Source organism: Microcaecilia unicolor, chromosome 8, assembly GCF_901765095.1.
Source record: "Microcaecilia unicolor chromosome 8, aMicUni1.1, whole genome shotgun sequence".
Classification (NCBI taxonomy): Eukaryota; Metazoa; Chordata; class Amphibia; order Gymnophiona; family Siphonopidae; genus Microcaecilia; species Microcaecilia unicolor.
The window spans coordinates 193,853,469-193,870,310 of NC_044038.1; the positions used below are offsets into that span (position 1 = coordinate 193,853,469).

The 16,842-nt window shown below is 47.3% G+C and overlaps 1 protein-coding gene across 1 annotated transcript in view; it reads right to left on the reverse strand.

Annotated features, from left to right (window-relative positions):
• Window positions 1-16,842, reverse strand: part of FKBP1A (FKBP prolyl isomerase 1A) — a 42,467-nt gene that overhangs the window by 12,759 nt on the left and 12,866 nt on the right. The window contains exon 3 of the mRNA XM_030212931.1: window positions 6,485-6,597. Within this exon, the coding sequence (XP_030068791.1) occupies window positions 6,485-6,597 (113 nt within the window). The remainder of the gene's footprint in view (window positions 1-6,484; window positions 6,598-16,842) is intronic.

The window sequence follows — 16,842 nt, forward strand, 5'->3', positions numbered from 1 at the left end:
AAATGGTCCACCACTGAAGAGAGCGTACAAGCTCCGGAGACACTTGGAGGAGTGGCCTAGTGGATAGGGTGGTGGACTTTGGTCCTGGGGAACTGAGGAACTCATAAAAAATCAGGACTCTAGAATGTAAATTCTCAAAGAATGTGCTTAAATGTGGAGAAAAACCCTCAGAAACCTGGAATTAAATTGTCTCAGGTTTAGGGCGGGGTTACTAATATTTGAGTAACTCACGCCTGGATTCTATCATCGGGAAAAAAACTCCACTTAAATATTTATTGATTATTTGCAGCTTATATGTCTGTCTGCTTATAATGTCTTGTTCTAAACAGTTCGTGTCTTGTTCTAAACAGTTGCCTCTTGATATTAGCTTACAGCAATACTTTAACAAATATGAATGTAAAAAGGCACTCTTATCTTAATGTCCAACGGGGGCCGCTGCCGTTTCTCCTTACAACAAGGCTTCCTCAGGGACCGAGTGTTAAATCACGATGCTGTAATCCTGTAAAAATCAAGAAGTAGAATAAGAACAAAAAAACCAAAAACTGTGTACAATGCACCAGGGCAAAGACTCTTGAATAGGCTTACAGCTAAGCGGAGCACCTATTATTTCAAAATGGCGTCTCGGCGTCTTTGGTGTGTCAGCTGACATTTATAGAGATCTTGATCAGCTGACATTACTAAAAGGTAAAGGTTTAGAAAAATTCGCTTGAAGACTAATAAAAAACATGCCAATCTGTGGAGCTGTTAAGACCATTAGGTTCTAAGGAATCCAAATTGAAGATCCACTCAGCCTCTCTTCTCTGTAGTTTTAACTTGCGATCTCCACCTCTGTGTGATGCATCTATTCTATCGATGACAAAACATTGGAGATCTTCAAATTTATGATTGTTGACCATACAATGTTCTACCATGGGTTCTTTAATGATTTGTCTCCGGATATTGGATCGATGTTCCAGTATTCTTACTTTCAACGCTCTGGTGGTCATCCCAACATATAGTTTTTTGCAGGGACAGCTGATTACGTAGACAACGTAGTCTGATAGACAATTGGTGAAACGTCGAAGAACATGGTATTTTTTGGTCTTGAAAATGTATATTTGTTTAATCTGCTTAGTAATGGAACAGATAGGGCAAAAGCCACATTTGAAATGACCTTGCAATCGTGTTTTGTTCAATGTGGTCGTAAGCTTAAGATCTGCTGGACTGATCAGCTCTTTGATATTGTTGCGTCTGGCATAAGCAATCCGTAAATTGCTGTTCTTAAAGGCAGGGATTGATTGTACAATGTCCCATCTATTTTTGATCAGTCTGGCTACAGACGGACTGTCCTCATTGTATTGTAAAACCATGGTACAGGTTTCTTCCTTATTCTTGTCTTGAGTTGTAGTAGTTAATAGTAATTCTCTATTATTGTATTTTGCTCTTTGATATGCTTTATGAAGTATGGATCTTGAATAACCTCTGTCAGCCAAATCATCTGCTAATTTCTTGGCTTGTTGTTTAAAGGTAGAAAAATTAGTGCAAATACGTCTTAGTCGCAACATTTGAGAATAAGGTAGACTGTTCTTTAAATGTGTTGGGTGACAGCTCGAACTATGAAGAAATGTATTCCTGTCCGTGCTTTTCTTGTAAACCCTTGTAACAAATTGACCATGAACTAATCTTATTTCTACATCAAGATAATGAATTAATTTGGTAGAATGTTGTTCAGTGAATTGGATGTTGTCGCTACAACTATTAAGCCATACCATAAAGTTTTTAAGCTCTAAGGAGAAACGGCAGCGGCCCCCGTTGGACATTAAGATAAGAGTGCCTTTTTACATTCATATTTGTTAAAGTATTGCTGTAAGCTAATATCAAGAGGCAACTGTTTAGAACAAGACACGAACTGTTTAGAACAAGACATTATAAGCAGACATATAAGCTGCAAATAATCAATAAATATTTAAGTGGAGTTTTTTTCCCGATGATAGAATCCAGGCGTGAGTTACTCAAATATTAGTAACCCCGCCCTAAACCTGAGACAATTTAATTCCAGGTTTCTGAGGGTTTTTCTCCACATTTAAGCACATTCTTTGAGAATTTACATTCTAGAGTCCTGATTTTTTATGTATTACATTACGAACTATAGACTCTAGATCATACTGCAACATTGTACACATTTTCGAACTGAGGAACTCAGTTTGATTCCCACTTCAGGCACAGGCAGCTCCTTGTGACTCTGGGCAAGTCACTTAACCCTCCATTGCCCCAGGTAGAAATAAGTACCTGTATACAATATGTAAGCCGCATTGAGCCTGCCATGAGTGGGAAAGCGCGGGGTACAAATGTAACAAAAATAAAAATAAATTAAATCCTCTAGACTTCCGTGGCTTGACACCACTGAGAAGCCAGGGTTCACTGAGCAGATCTCATATGCAGACGTGCCCTGGGTGTTAACATACACTGTGGAAGCCATGTGGCCCAACAATCTCAACATCTGCTGAGCTGTGACCTGCTGTGATGCCCGAACCTTGGACGCTAGGGAAACAAAATTGTCCACACACGTCTCCGGGAGGTTGGCTTGGACAGTCTTTGTGTTGAGCAGGACTCCTATGAACTCCTATTGCTGAACAGAATGGAGATGGGACGAGGTAGTTGACAATGAACCCTAGTAGTTCCAGCACCTGAGGTCCTCTTAGGTGCTCTTCACCAGCCAATCATCAAGATAAGGAAACACATGAAATCCCAGTCTGCGTTGGAATGCTGCGACTACTGCTAGCCACATAGTAAAGCCCCTGGGAGCTGACACAGGGCCAAAAGGCAACACGCTGTACTGAAAGTGATGTGTTCCCAGCCGAAAACGAAGATTCAATGGGCAGGAAGTATCAGGATGCGAGTATATGCATCCTTCAAATCCAGAGAGCATAGCCAATTGTTTTCCTGAATCATGGAAACAAGGTGCCCAGAGAAACCATCCTGAGCTTTTCTTAGACTGGGAATTTGTTCAGGGCCCTTGAGTCTAGGATGGGACACATCCCCTGTCTTTTTCTGCAAAAGTACGTACCTGGAAAAGAATTCCTGCCCTTCTTCCCCTGGTGGAACGGGTTCAACTACATGGGCCTTGAGAATGGCGGAGAGTTCCTCTGCAAGTACTTGCCTGTGCTGACAGCTGAAAGAATGGGTCTCGGTGGACAATTTGGAAGTTTGGAAATCAAATTGAGAGTTTATCCGAGCCGCACTGTTTGAAGAACCCACCGGCCAGAGGTTATGAGAGGCCACCTTTGGTGAAAAAAAAAAACATTAACCTCCCCCTAACCGGCAAGTTGTCTGGGACAGACACTGACTGTGGCTATGCTCTGCTGGAGCCAGTCAAAAGCTCATCCCTTGGTTTTTATGGGGAGCAGCAGGGGCCTTGGACACATGATGTTGAGGAGAACGAGCACGCTTGGGCTGAACCTGGGCAGGCTGGCAAGCCATGGGACTGTACCTATGCCTAGAATAGGAATAGGGGGCACTCTGTGACCTACCAAAACACCTCCTGGATGAGGAGGTAGTTGCAGAAGACGCCCGGAGGGAAAGAGAAGACATAGCATCAGTATGCTTCTAGATTTGGTCAGCGACCACCTCAACCTTCTATCTGAAAAGATTATCCCCCTAGCAAGGGGCGTCTGCCATCCTCTGCTGGACTGAATGGTCCAGGTCAAAAACATGCAATCATGAGAGTCTTTGCATTGCTATACCCTGACAGAGATTCTGGATACAACGTCAAAAGTGTCTTAAGTGCCCTTGGCCAAGAACTTGCAACACGCCTTCTGCTGCTTGACCAAACTGGCAAAAGGGCTCAGCCTGCTTTGGAGGGATTGCATCGACCAAGTCTAACAGCTGCTGTACCGAGTTCTGCAACTAGACACTCGTGAAGAGCTGGTAAAACGGAATACGGGCGATGAGCATAGCGGCCCAATACATTTTTCTCCCAAAACAGTCCAGGGTTCTAGCTTCGCTGCCTGGGGGAGCAGAGGCATAGTCCCTAGTACTCCTGGCTTTTTTCGAGTGGCATCCACCACCATGGAGTCGTGGGGCAACTGAGACCTCACCAACCCAGGTTCCCCGTGGATCTAATACTGGGTATCAATTTTCTTGGGAACCACAGGGACAACAGAGGGGACACCTAGTTCCTGACGAGGACTGCCTTGAGTACCTCCTGAAGAGGAGCCATCACTGCCTCCTGAGGAGGGGAGGTGTAGTCTAGGACCTCAAGCATCTTGGCCCTGGACTCATCCTCCACTTGTACAGGGAATGGAACCTCATCCATTTCCTGTACAAAAGAGGTGAATGAGAGTCTCTCAGGTGGAGGGGAAAGCTCAGAAGGCATCCCATTGAGCTCGACTGAGAAAAAAGTACCGGGGATCCTCTTCTGATTGCCATGAGCGCTTCGGTATCGGACAACTCTTCCCTCAGGGATGTCCGAGACCGAGCCTGCCTCGACGTCAAGGACCCATGCCCTCGAGAACGGTGTCCAGGATCCGGCTCCCGTCTCAACTCTGGCGAATCTTCCTCCACCGACATCAAAGGGGTACTGGCCTGGGTGGCAGTCAACACCGGGGCAGCAAGCGGCACTGGCATCGGAGGCCGCACCGCGGGCTGAGGGCCACACGGGGCCACAGCAGAAGGCATGTCAGGCGCAAATACCCCTGATACCGACACACATCGCTGCAAGAGGCCATCCAGAAGCTCAGGAGCAAGGCCCAGATACACTCATTGAGGGCCACCATCAGTAAAAGGATGTGGGGCCGCCTGGAGCTCAGGATGCTGAACTTCCAGGGACTGTGTAGGAGCAGGATATTGGCTGCTGGGAGACGCATGCAGCGGTATCTCTTGGATGAAGGGGGAGCGGTCCTCCCTATTATCAACGCTTCTCAGGCACCAAATCCCTTGGCACCATGGAGCTCCTGGCACCGAGTGTCAATGGAGATCAGTGTCTGTGCTTCCAGGCCTTCGCCCGATGCACGTCAACCGTGCTCCTCGGTTCCGACAAGGACGACATCGAATCCTCATGTTGCCTCGGGGTTGGGTCCGATTGCCAGTCCCGGGGAGCCTGCATAGCAGGAGGCCTTGAGACAGGCGAAGACTCACTTGATGCCTCACTGATCCCAGTGTCTCCGAATCTTGCAGAAGCCATCCCTAGCGTGACTCCCAACGCTAGTGCAGCACTGGACGCTGACGCCTCTGACCTCGATGCCAACGTCAAAGAACGAGACTGAGCACCAAAACTTTTCTCGTGTTGAGCCTCTCAGGAAAGCAGAGTCCTTTTCTTCATACAAAGACACAGGACACAGCTGGCAGAGCTATGGTTGGGCCCAATGCACTGAAGACACCATGAATGAGTGTCTTTTTCCCCAAGATGATCCAGCTGCACTGGGTATAGTGCTTGAAACCACTGGGAGTCTTCGATGACATGGAAGGAAAAATGGCTTCAGAGAAATCAGAAGTCACGATTGTGCCTAAAAAGGGGGAAAAGGCACAAAAAAACAAGGAGACCTGCATTGAAAATAAATAAAATAGACGCCGGGCAGAACAAACTAGAAATAAGGGAACTATTTTTTTTTCTTCAAAACAATAAGGAAAAAAAGAAAAAAAAAAAAAAAAAAAAAAAAAAAAGAGTAAGTAAGCGGGTATAAAAAAAGCACTGAAAAGGCACTTGAAACCAGCTCTACCGGGTGTGACAGGAGCACAAAAAACAGCTTCTTCTGACGTAGATGAAATGAAACTTTGGTGGTACGTTCATATGGCGGGCGGGAAGGCACTCACGCATGCGAGCTGGAGCGCTCTTCATGCTCCTTAAAGCTGTAGGGTTTTTCCTCTGGCAATTTTGCCGAACCGGGAAACACTGGACCGTGTCAACCCACTTGTGAGTATAACAAGCCTTCTTGTCCTTGCAGAATGCTCATTATAAAAAACTAGTAAAAAAGCCCCGTTTCTGATGCAAATGAAACGGAGGCTAGCAATGTTTTCTTCTGTGTGCATGTGGGAGTGTGTGTGTCCCTGCCCTCTCTCCCCTCCCCCCTCTGAGTCCTTCACTGTTACAGAGCCAGCGATTTGATTTCGTGCTCTGCTGTTTTCCTTCACTGACTGTGTTACAGAGAGGGCGGGGCAGACACTCATAGAGAAACCGGATATCTCGCCCCCTTCACACTTCCGGCTGGAGGCTTCATAGAACGTTGGTGTTGCTTTTTATATAGAGAGATAGGCTTCCTGGAATCTCTTTCCTCTTGTCTAGAGACCACAAGCTCCACTGACTGGGGAACTCTCTGTTAGGTGTGCACTGCTAAGTTTGCTTACAAGTGCTATAGAAATGCTAAACAGCAGTAGTAATAACTGAAAGCTAATGAGTATTCTCTCTTATAACAAGATCTGGTGCACTCCGAGCATGACACAAATGCCATAGGCCTGGTGTTAAAAGCCATGCAGAGAGCAACATGCAATCTACAAACACTAAACACACCTGAGAGACTCCTTCTTCCCAACCCCGGATAACTTCCTGTTGGCCAATTTTAAACGTAAATGGCTTGCCTCTGTCTCGCGAAGAATCAAACTTTCTTCCATCTTCCAACAGACCTAGGAAAGGGATAAAAGCAGAAAATCAGCTCAATACAAGCAAGCCTGACCGACCCACAGCAGATATTAGTGAGCTGGCATCTAACTGGAAAAAAAGAATATAATATGAGCCACTTAGCAGGTGATCCTCCTAGCCCATTGTAGAAGAGCTCACTTAAACTGAGCAGCAGGGACTAGCAGACAAAGAAGACTAGCACTGCCCTAAGCTCAGGAAGGCAGCCATGGACTAGATGGATTTTACAATGTGTAAAATTTTGACTGGAACAGTAAGGAAGGTGTAGCAAGGGATGATGCTTATTCAAACATAAGCGATTCTGTTTCTTCTGATTTTGCATACAAGAACCAAATTCAGCGTTTTGGAGACAGTCAACTCAGTTCTACACTTTTTCAGGTTTCAACCCAGTCCTCAGGGACCACCTGGCCAGTTGGGGTTTTCAGGATATCCACAATGAATATGCACGAGATATTTGCATGCAAAGGAGGAAGTGCATGCTAATACATCTCATGCATATTAATATGGATATCCTGAAAACCTAACTGGCCAGGTGGTCCCTGAGGACTGAGCTGAAAATCACTGTATTAATAGACTATTAACATCTTTGTGTCTTAACATTATTTGTATTAAATGCAGATTTTGGTAACTAATGTCACAAAACATAAGCGTTGTCATATTGGGTCCGAGCAAATGTCTATCAAGCCCAGTATCCTGTTACCAGCAGTGGCCAATCCAGATCACAAGTACCTGACAAGATCCCCAAAGAGTACAACGGATTTTATGATGCTTATCCTAAAAATAAGCAGTGGATTTTCCCAAGTCCATCTTAACAATGGCTTTTAGACTTTTCTTTTAGGAAATTATCCAAACCTTTCTTAAACCCTACTAAGCTAACTGCTTTTAACACATTCTCTGGCAACGATTCTAGAGTTTAATTACACAATGAGTGCAGAAATATTTTCTCTGGTTTGTTTTAAATGTAGCACTTAGTAGCTTCATTCCATGTCCCCTGGTCCTAGTATTTTTTTGAAATAGTACATAAGCGATTCATGTCTACCTATTCCACTCCACTCAATATTTTATAGACCTCTATCAAATCTCCCCTTGGCGGTCTCTTCCCCAAGCTGAAGCGCCCTAGCCGCTTTAGCCTTTCCTCTTAGGGAAGTTATCCAATCACCTTTATCATTTTAATCACCCTTTCCATAGCGTCCCACAGATCAATCCAGAGACTTGTGGGTTGTGTCCCTCTATCAGTAGGTGGAGATAGAGAGAACCTCCGAGGTTTGCTATATGTGGACCTGTGCATCCAAGTAAACCTCAGTATTCTCTCTATCTAGCAGGTGGAGGGACATCTCTATGCAGCTCTGGTTTGATCTGGCTACTGGTGTCCTTTGGGCTTAGTTTAGCACAGTCGGGTTGAGTGGCTGTTTGTAGCTTCTGGTGTACACCTGGTGGTGCCAGGTCCCTCCCGGTCTCCCCCTACCTTTCCTCCGTCACCCAGGGCTGTGGGCCTGATCGGGTGTTGCCTTTCTCGCCTGAGAAAAAAAAAAGGGTAAGCGTCTCTTTAAGAGACTTTGTTTTTGTTTAATCATACGGAGGAGCTAGACAGGCTGCCGAGTCTGTTTGAGGGGCAGGCGTTTGTGGAGCATGTCAGTGCCTTCTAAGGCGGCTAAGACTGCTCCTGGTGTGGGGGCCGGAGAGCAGCGTCGGGGGAGTGAGAGTCATGCCACCATCAGCCCACAGCGGGTGTTCAGCGCGACGGGGGTTCCCCTCAGGCGTCCAGTGAGTCAGAAGCAAAGGGGATAGTTTTGGCAATTTCCTCAGGTCTGGTGCCCTTTATTATGTCTGGAACCAAATGCCCACCTCGTTCCTTTCATGTGCATGAGGCCATGAAAATCCTTATTTTGGCGCAGTGGGATACGCCAGAGTGGGCTTAAGGTTGCTAGAGCTATGTCGCGTCTTTACACGCTGCCTGCTGCTGACTTACACTTGCTGAAGGTTCCTACGGTGGATTCATTAATCACAGTGGTCATTAAGAAAACCACTCTCCCTGTGGAGGGTGGCACGGCGCTCAAGGACCCTCAGGATCGTAAGTTGGAGACTTGCTTGAAGCTGTCCTTTGAAGTAGCGGCCCTTTCCCTGCAAGCTTCAGTTTGTGGCTCCTATGTGGCGCAGGCATGCTTATCGTGGATACAGAAAGCCTCCTCTCCGGAGGACCTCATGGTCCACACACTCTCCTGGTTAAGACTTTGCTTGGCCGAGCCAATCGTCCAGATACGGATGCACTAAAATGCCCTCGTTGCATAAACAAATTTGCAACAGAAGGGGCCGTGGTTGCCCCCATGACCACTCCTGAGATCTGCTGAAAAATATGGTTACCAAACCAGAAAACATTTTTTTTTTTTTTGCATTGCAACAGTTTTCAATCAAAAAGCTAGTGGAAACTTTTCTATTAGTGGAATGCAGATCTAAAAGTTTGGTTATGATTGCCAAAGCTTCACTTTGTGGTATCACAGTATATAACATTTTTGAATACAACACGTCTAAAAAAAAGTGACATCTTGAATTCAAAACAGCTTAGGCATAGAATGAGTAGAATCACATGAACAAGAAAAAGCTAAGAAGCAGTTAGATCTTACCTGCTAATTGGCTTTCCTTTAGTCCCTCTAGTCCAGCACAGATAGGTTATGCATTCCAACCAGCAGATGCAGACTGAGAACTGAGCTTCAAGTGAGCCTGTAAGTGGGCTGTGCAGTCCTCAGGAAACCAGTCTACGCCTAGCAAGCAGATGACCCATAGGACTAAACACAGAGAAAACACTGCAAAAGGAAATCAAAATCTCCATCCAATTTTGTCACTTCAATCCCCTGACCGAGCTTGTCTGCACTGCTGCTGCCAAATAGGAGGAACAGGATACACTAGCCCTGACCATCTGCAAGAAGGCTGGTACAGGGCTGAATCCCAACACTCCCCTGTAGCTGAGTGTTTTGTTTTTTTGGTATAGTTCCAAAAAAGAACGGACAAAATACTTCTTGAGCGCTCCAGCTACAAAAAACCCCCCCAAAAAACGACAAAACTACCATCCGCTCGGAAGGCTCCGTGCCGGTCTAGCGGGACTAAAGGAAAGCCAATTAGAAGGTAAGATCTAATTGCTTCTTCCATAGCATCCCTCTAGACTGGAGAAGCCCATTGTGCCTGAATGACATCTTTGACTGAGATTTATTGAAGATGTCTTCCTCATTTGGATAGGCGCTGAGGATGATGTAAGTTGTTTTCATCTCTGGCTGAACTCTTGTGATGGAGAGTTCACTATGACTCACGATCCTGTTGAAGTTACCTTTTAGAAAGTAATTGTAACTAAAAGTGGTGTGGAATTCAATATCTCCCTTTTTCGAAAACCTGACTGTAATTCCTTGCTGCACTATGATAGCTGTCACCCTCTGGCTTTAAAACATGATCTTCCTTTTTCAAAATTCCTCTGCTATTGCAGGATTTGCTCAGATTTGGATGATTTTAAAGATCAAGCTCTGTGTCTATCTACCTGTTTTCTGAGCTTTGGCTATCCCTCTCAGATTGTAAGGAGGGCTTATAAGTACATAAATATTGCCACACTGGGACAGACAAAAAGGTCCATCAAGCCTAGCATCCTGTTTCCAACAGTGGCCACAAATACCTGACAAGATCCCAAAAAAGTACAAAACAAACATCTTATGCTGCTTATCCCAGAAATAAGTGGTGGAGTTTTCCCAAGTCCATTTTAATAATGGTCTATGAACTTTTCCTTTAGGAGATATTCCAAACCTTTTTAAACCCTGCTAAGCGAACCGTCTTTTACCACATTCTCTGGCAACAAATTCAAGAGTTTAATTACACGTTGAGTGAAGAAACATTTTCTCCGATTCGTTTTAAATTTACTACTTTGTAGCTTAATCGAATGCCCCCTAGTCCTAGTATTTTTGGAAAGAGTAAACAGACCCTTCACGTCTACCCTTTCAACTCCACTCATTATTTTATAGACCTATATCATATCTCCCCTCAGCCATCTTTTCTCCAAGCTGAAGAACCCTAGCCACTTTAGCCTTTCCTCATAGGGAAGTCGTCCCATTCCTGCACCTTTTCTAATTCCACTATATCTTTTTTGAGATGCGGTGACCAGAATTGAACACAATAGTCGAGGTGCGGTTGCACCAAGGAGCGAAACAAAGGCATTATAACGTCCTCATTTTTGTTTTCCAGTCCTTTCCTAACATTCTATTTGCTTTCTTAGCCGCAGCAGCACACTGAGCAGAAGGTTTCAACGTATCAGTGACGACACCTAGATCCCTTTCTAGGTCGGTTACTCCTAACGTGGAACCTTGCATTACGTAACTATAATTTGGGTTCCTCTTTCCCACATGCATTATTTTGCACTTGCTCACATTAAACATCATCTGTCATTTAGACGCCCAGTCTCGTAAGGTCCTCTTGTAATTTTTCACAAGCCTCTCGCGACTTAACGACTTTGAATAACTTTGTGTTGTCAGCAAATGTAATTACCTCACTAGTTATTCCCATCTCTAAGTCATTAATAAATATATTAAAAAGCAGAGATCCCAGTACAGACCCCTGGGGAAGCCCACTAACTACCCCTCTCCATTGAGAATACTGACCATTTAACCCTAATCTCTGTTTGCTATCTTTTAATCAGTTTTTAATCCACAATAGGACACTACCTCCGATCCCATTACAATAGTTCCGCAAGTTCATTTTTCAATTCTATCAGTACTCTGGGTTGGATAACATCCGGTCCAGGAGATCTGCTACTCTTCAATTTGTCAAATTGCCCCATTAGATCCCCCAGGTTTATAGAGATTTCATTCAGTTTTTTCGCCTCGTCAGCTTTGAATACTTCAGGCACCAGTATTTCTCCTAAATCTTCCTCAGTGAAGACTGAAGCAAAGAATTCATTTAATCTCTTCCCTGATCGCCCCTTTTACCACTTAGTCATCTAGCAGTCCAACTGATTGTTTTGCCAGATTCCTGTTTTTTATATATCCCCCCAAAAAATTTACTATGTGTTTTTGCCTCTAACGCAATCTTTTTTTCAAAGTCCCTCTTTGCCTTCCTTATCAGCGCTTTCCATTTGACTTCACATTCTTTATGATGTTTCTTATTATTGTCAGTCGGTTCCTTCTTCCATTTTCTGAAGGATTTATCTTTTAGCTCTTCTTTTACCTCACTTTTTAACCATGCCAGCTGTCGTTTGGTCTTCCTTCCTCCTTTTTTAATATGTGGAATATATTTGGCCTGGGCTGCCAGGATGGTATTTTTGAACAGCATCCACACCTGATGTAAATTTTTGACCCTCGCAGCCGCTCCTTAAGTTTTGATTTCACCATTCTTCTCGTTTTATCATAGTCTCCTTATTGAAAGTTAAACGCTAACGTATTGAATTTCCTGCGTATACTTACTCCAAAGCTAATATCAAATAAGATCATATTATGATCACTGTTATCAAGCGGCCCCAGCACCATTACCTCCCGTACCAGATCATGTGCTCCACTAAAGACTAGGTCTAGAATTTTTCCTTGTCGGCTCCTGTACTAGATGCTCTATAAAGTAGTCCTTGATTTTTACCTCCCTAGCATGCCCTGGTGTTACAGTTACCCAGTCAATAATGGGGTAAAGCGAATGCTACATACCTGTAGAAGGTATTCTCCGAGGACAGCAGGCTGATTGTTCTCACTGATGGGGTGACGTCCACGGCAGCCCCTCCAATCGGAAACTTCACTAGCAAAGTCCTTTGCTAGCCCTCGCGCGCCCGCGCGCACCGCGCATGCGCGGCCGTCTTCCCGCCCGAAACCGGCTCGAGCCGGCCAGTCCAGTATGTAGCAAGACAATACACTTCAAGGGAAGACACAACTCCAAAGGGGAGGCGGGCGGGTTTGTGAGAACAATCAGCCTGCTGTCCTCGGAGAATACCTTCTACAGGTATGTAGCATTCGCTTTCTCCGAGGACAAGCAGGCTGCTTGTTCTCACTGATGGGGTATCCCTAGCCCCCAGGCTCACTCAAAACAATAACATTGGTCAATTGGGCCTCGCAACGGCGAGGACATAACTGAGATTGACCTAAAAATTTACCAACTAACTGAGAGTGTAGCCTGGAACAGAACAAACAGGGCCCTCGGGGGGTGGAGTTGGATCCTAAAGCCCAAACAGGTTCTGAAGAACTGACTGCCCGAACCGACTGTCGCGTCGGGTATCCTGCTGCAGGCAGTAATGGGATGTGAATGTGTGGACAGAAGCCCACGTCGCAGCTTTGCAAATTTCTTCAATGGAGGCTGACTTCAAGTGGGCTACCGACGCAGCCATGGCTCTAACATTATGAGCCGTGACATGACCCTCAAGAGCCAGCCCCGCCTGGGCGTAAGTGAAGGAAATGCAATCTGCTAGCCAATTGGATATGGTGCGTTTCCCTACAGCCACTCCCCTCCTATTGGGATCAAAAGAAACAAACAATTGGGCGGACTGTCTGTGGGGCTGTGTCCGCTCCAGGTAGAAGGCCAATGCTCTCTTGCAGTCCAATGTGTGCAGCTGACGTTCAGCAGGGCAGGAATGAGGACGGGGAAAGAATGTTGGCAAGACAATTGACTGGTTCAGATGGAACTCCGACACGACCTTTGGCAGGAACTTAGGGTGAGTGCGGAGGACTACTCTGTTATGATGAAATTTGGTGTAAGGGGCCTGGGCTACCAGGGCCTGAAGCTCACTGACTCTACGAGCTGAAGTAACTGCCACCAAGAAAATGACCTTCCAGGTCAAGTACTTCAGATGGCAGGAATTCAGTGGCTCAAAAGGAGGTTTCATCAGCTGGGTGAGAACGACATTGAGATCCCATGACACTGTAGGAGGCTTGACAGGGGGCTTTGACAAAAGCAAACCTCTCATGAAGCGAACAACTAAAGGCTGTCCTGAGATCGGCTTACCTTCCACTTGATAATGGTATGCACTGATTGCACTAAGATGAACCCTTACGGAGTTGGTCTTAAGACCAGACTCAGACAAGTGCAGAAGGTATTCAAGCAGGGTCTGTGTAGGACAAGAGCGAGGATCTAGGGCCTTGCTGTCACACCAGACGGCAAACCTCCTCCAAAGAAAGAAGTAACTTCTCTTAGTGGAGTCTTTCCTGGAAGCAAGCAAGATGCGGGAGACACCCTCTGGCAGACCCAAAGAGGCAAAGTCTACGCCCTCAACATCCAGGCCGTGAGAGCCAGGGACTGGAGGTTGGGATGCAGAAGAGCCCCGTCGTCCTGCGTGATGAGGGTCGGAAAACACTCCAATCTCCACGGTTCTTCGGAGGATAACTCCAGAAGAAGAGGGAACCAGATCTGACGCGGCCAAAAGGGAGCAATCAGAATCATGGTGCCTCGGTCTTGCTTGAGTTTCAACAAAGTCTTCCCCACCAGAGGTATGGGAGGATAAGCATACAGCAGACCTTCCCCCAATCCAGGAGGAAGGCATCCGACGCCAGTCTGCCGTGGGCCTGAAGCCTGGAACAGAACTGAGGGACCTTGTGGTTCACTTGAGATGCGAAGAGATCCACCAGGGGGGTGCCCCACGCCTGAAAGATCTGTCGCACCACACGGGAATTGAGCGACCACTCGTGAGGTTGCATAATCCTGCTCAACCTGTCGGCCAGACTGTTGTTTACGCCTGCCAGATATGTGGCTTGGAGCACCATGCCCTGACGGCGAGCCCAGAGCCACATGCTGACGGCTTCCTGACACAGGGGGCGAGATCCGGTGCCCCCCTGCTTGTTGACATAGTACATGGCAACCTGATTGTCTGTCTGAATTTGGATAATTTGGTGGGACAGCCGATCTCTGAAAGCCTTCAGAGCGTTCCAGATCGCTCGCAACTCCAGAAGATTGATCTGTAGATCGCGTTCTTGGAGGGACCAACTCCCTTGGGTGTGAAGCCCATCGACATGAGCTCCCCATCCCAGGAGAGACGCATCCGTGGTCAGCACTTTTTGTGGCTGAGGAATTTGGAAGGGACGTCCCAGAGTCAAATTGGAGCAAATCGTCCACCAAAGCAGGGATTCGAGAAAACTCGTGGACAGGTGGATCACGTCCTCTAGACCCCCAGCAGCCTGATACCACTGGGAGGCTAGGGTCCATTGAGCAGATCTCATGTGAAGGCGGGCCATGGGAGTCACATGAACTGTGGAGGCCATGTGGCCCAGCAATCTCAACATCTGCCGAGCTGTGATCTGCTGGGACGCTCGCACCCGCGAGACGAGGGACAACAAGTTGTTGGCTCTCGTTTCTGGGAGATAGGCGCGAGCCGTCCGAGAATCCAGCAGGGCTCCGATGAATTCGAGTTTCTGCACTGGGAGAAGATGGGACTTTGGGTAATTTATCACAAACCCCAGTAGCTCCAGGAGGCGAATAGTCATCTGCATGGACTGCAGGGCTCCTGCCTCGGATGTGTTCTTCACCAGCCAATCGTCGAGATATGGGAACACATGCACCCCCAGCCTGCGAAGCGCCGCTGCTACCACAGCTAGGCACTTTGTGAACACCCTGGGTGCAGAGGCGAGCCCAAAGGGTAGCACACAGTACTGGAAGTGGCGTGTGCCCAGCTGAAATCGCAGATACTGTCTGTGAGCTGGCAGTATCGGGATGTGTGTATAGGCATCCTTCAAGTCCAGAGAGCATAGCCAATCGTTTTGCTGAATCATGGGGAGAAGGGTGCCCAGGGAAAGCATCCTGAACTTTTCTTTTACGAGATACTTGTTCAGGGCCCTTAGGTCTAGGATGGGACGCATCCCCCCTGTTTTCTTTTCCACAAGGAAGTACCTGGAATAGAATCCCAGCCCTTCTTGCCCGGATGGCACGGGCTCGACCGCATTGGCGCTGAGAAGGGCGGAGAGTTCCTCTGCAAGTACCTGCTTGTGCTGGAAGCTGTAAGACTGAGCTCCCGGTGGACAATTTGGAGGTTTTGAGGCCAAATTGAGGGTGTATCCTTGCCGGACTATTTGGAGAACCCACTGATCGGAGGTTATGAGAGGCCACCTTTGGTGAAAAGCTTTCAACCTCCCCCCGACTGGCAGGTCGCCCGGCACTGACACTTGGATGTCGGCTATGCTCTGCTGGAGCCAGTCAAAAGCTCGCCCCTTGCTTTTGCTGGGGAGCCGCGGGGCCTTGCTGAGGCGCACGCTGCTGACGAGAGCGAGCGCGCTGGGGCTTAGCCTGGGCCGCAGGCTGTCGGGAAGGAGGATTGTACCTACGCTTGCCAGAAGTATAGGGAACAGTCTTCCTTCCCCCGAAAAATCGTCTACCTGTAGAGGTAGAAGCTGAAGGCTGCCGGCGGGCGAATTTGTCGAATGCGGTGTCCCGCTGGTGGAGAGACTCTACCACCTGTTCGACTTTTTCGCCAAAAATGTTATCCGCACGGCAAGGCGAGTCCGCAATCCGCTGCTGGATTCTATTCTCCAGGTCGGCGGCACGCAGCCATGAGAGCCTGCGCATCACCACACCTTGAGCAGCGGCCCTGGACGCAACATCAAAAGTGTCATAAACTCCTCTGGCCAGGAATTTCTGCACGCCTTCAGCTGCCTGACCACCTCCTGAAAAGGCTTGGCTTGCTCAGGGGAAGAGCATCAACCAAGCCCGCCAACTGCCGCACATTGTTCCGCATGTGGATGCTCGTGTAGAGCTGGTAAGACTGGATCTTGGACACGAGCATAGAGGAATGGTAGGCCTTCCTCCCAAAGGAGTCTAAGGTTCTAGAGTCTTTGCCCGGGGGCGCCGAAGCATGTTCTCTAGAACTCTTAGCCTTCTTTAGGGCCAGATCCACAACTCCAGAGTCGTGAGGCAACTGGGTGCGCATCAGCTCTGGGTCCCCATGGATCCGGTACTGGGACTCGATCTTCTTGGGGATGTGGGGATTAGTTAGAGGTTTCGTCCAGTTCGCAAGCAATGTCTTTTTTAGGACATGATGCAAGGGAACAGTGGACGCTTCCTTAGGTGGAGAAGGATAGTCCAGGAGCTCAAACATTTCAGCCCTGGGCTCGTCCTCCACAACCACCGGGAAGGGGATGGCCGTAGACATCTCCCGGACAAAGGAAGCAAAAGACAGACTCTCAGGAGGAGAAAGCTGTCCTTCAGGAGAGGGAGTGGGATCAGAAGGAAGACCCTCAGACTCCTCGTCAGAGAAATATCTGGGGTCTTCTTCTTCCTCCCACGAGGCCTCACCCTCGGTGTCA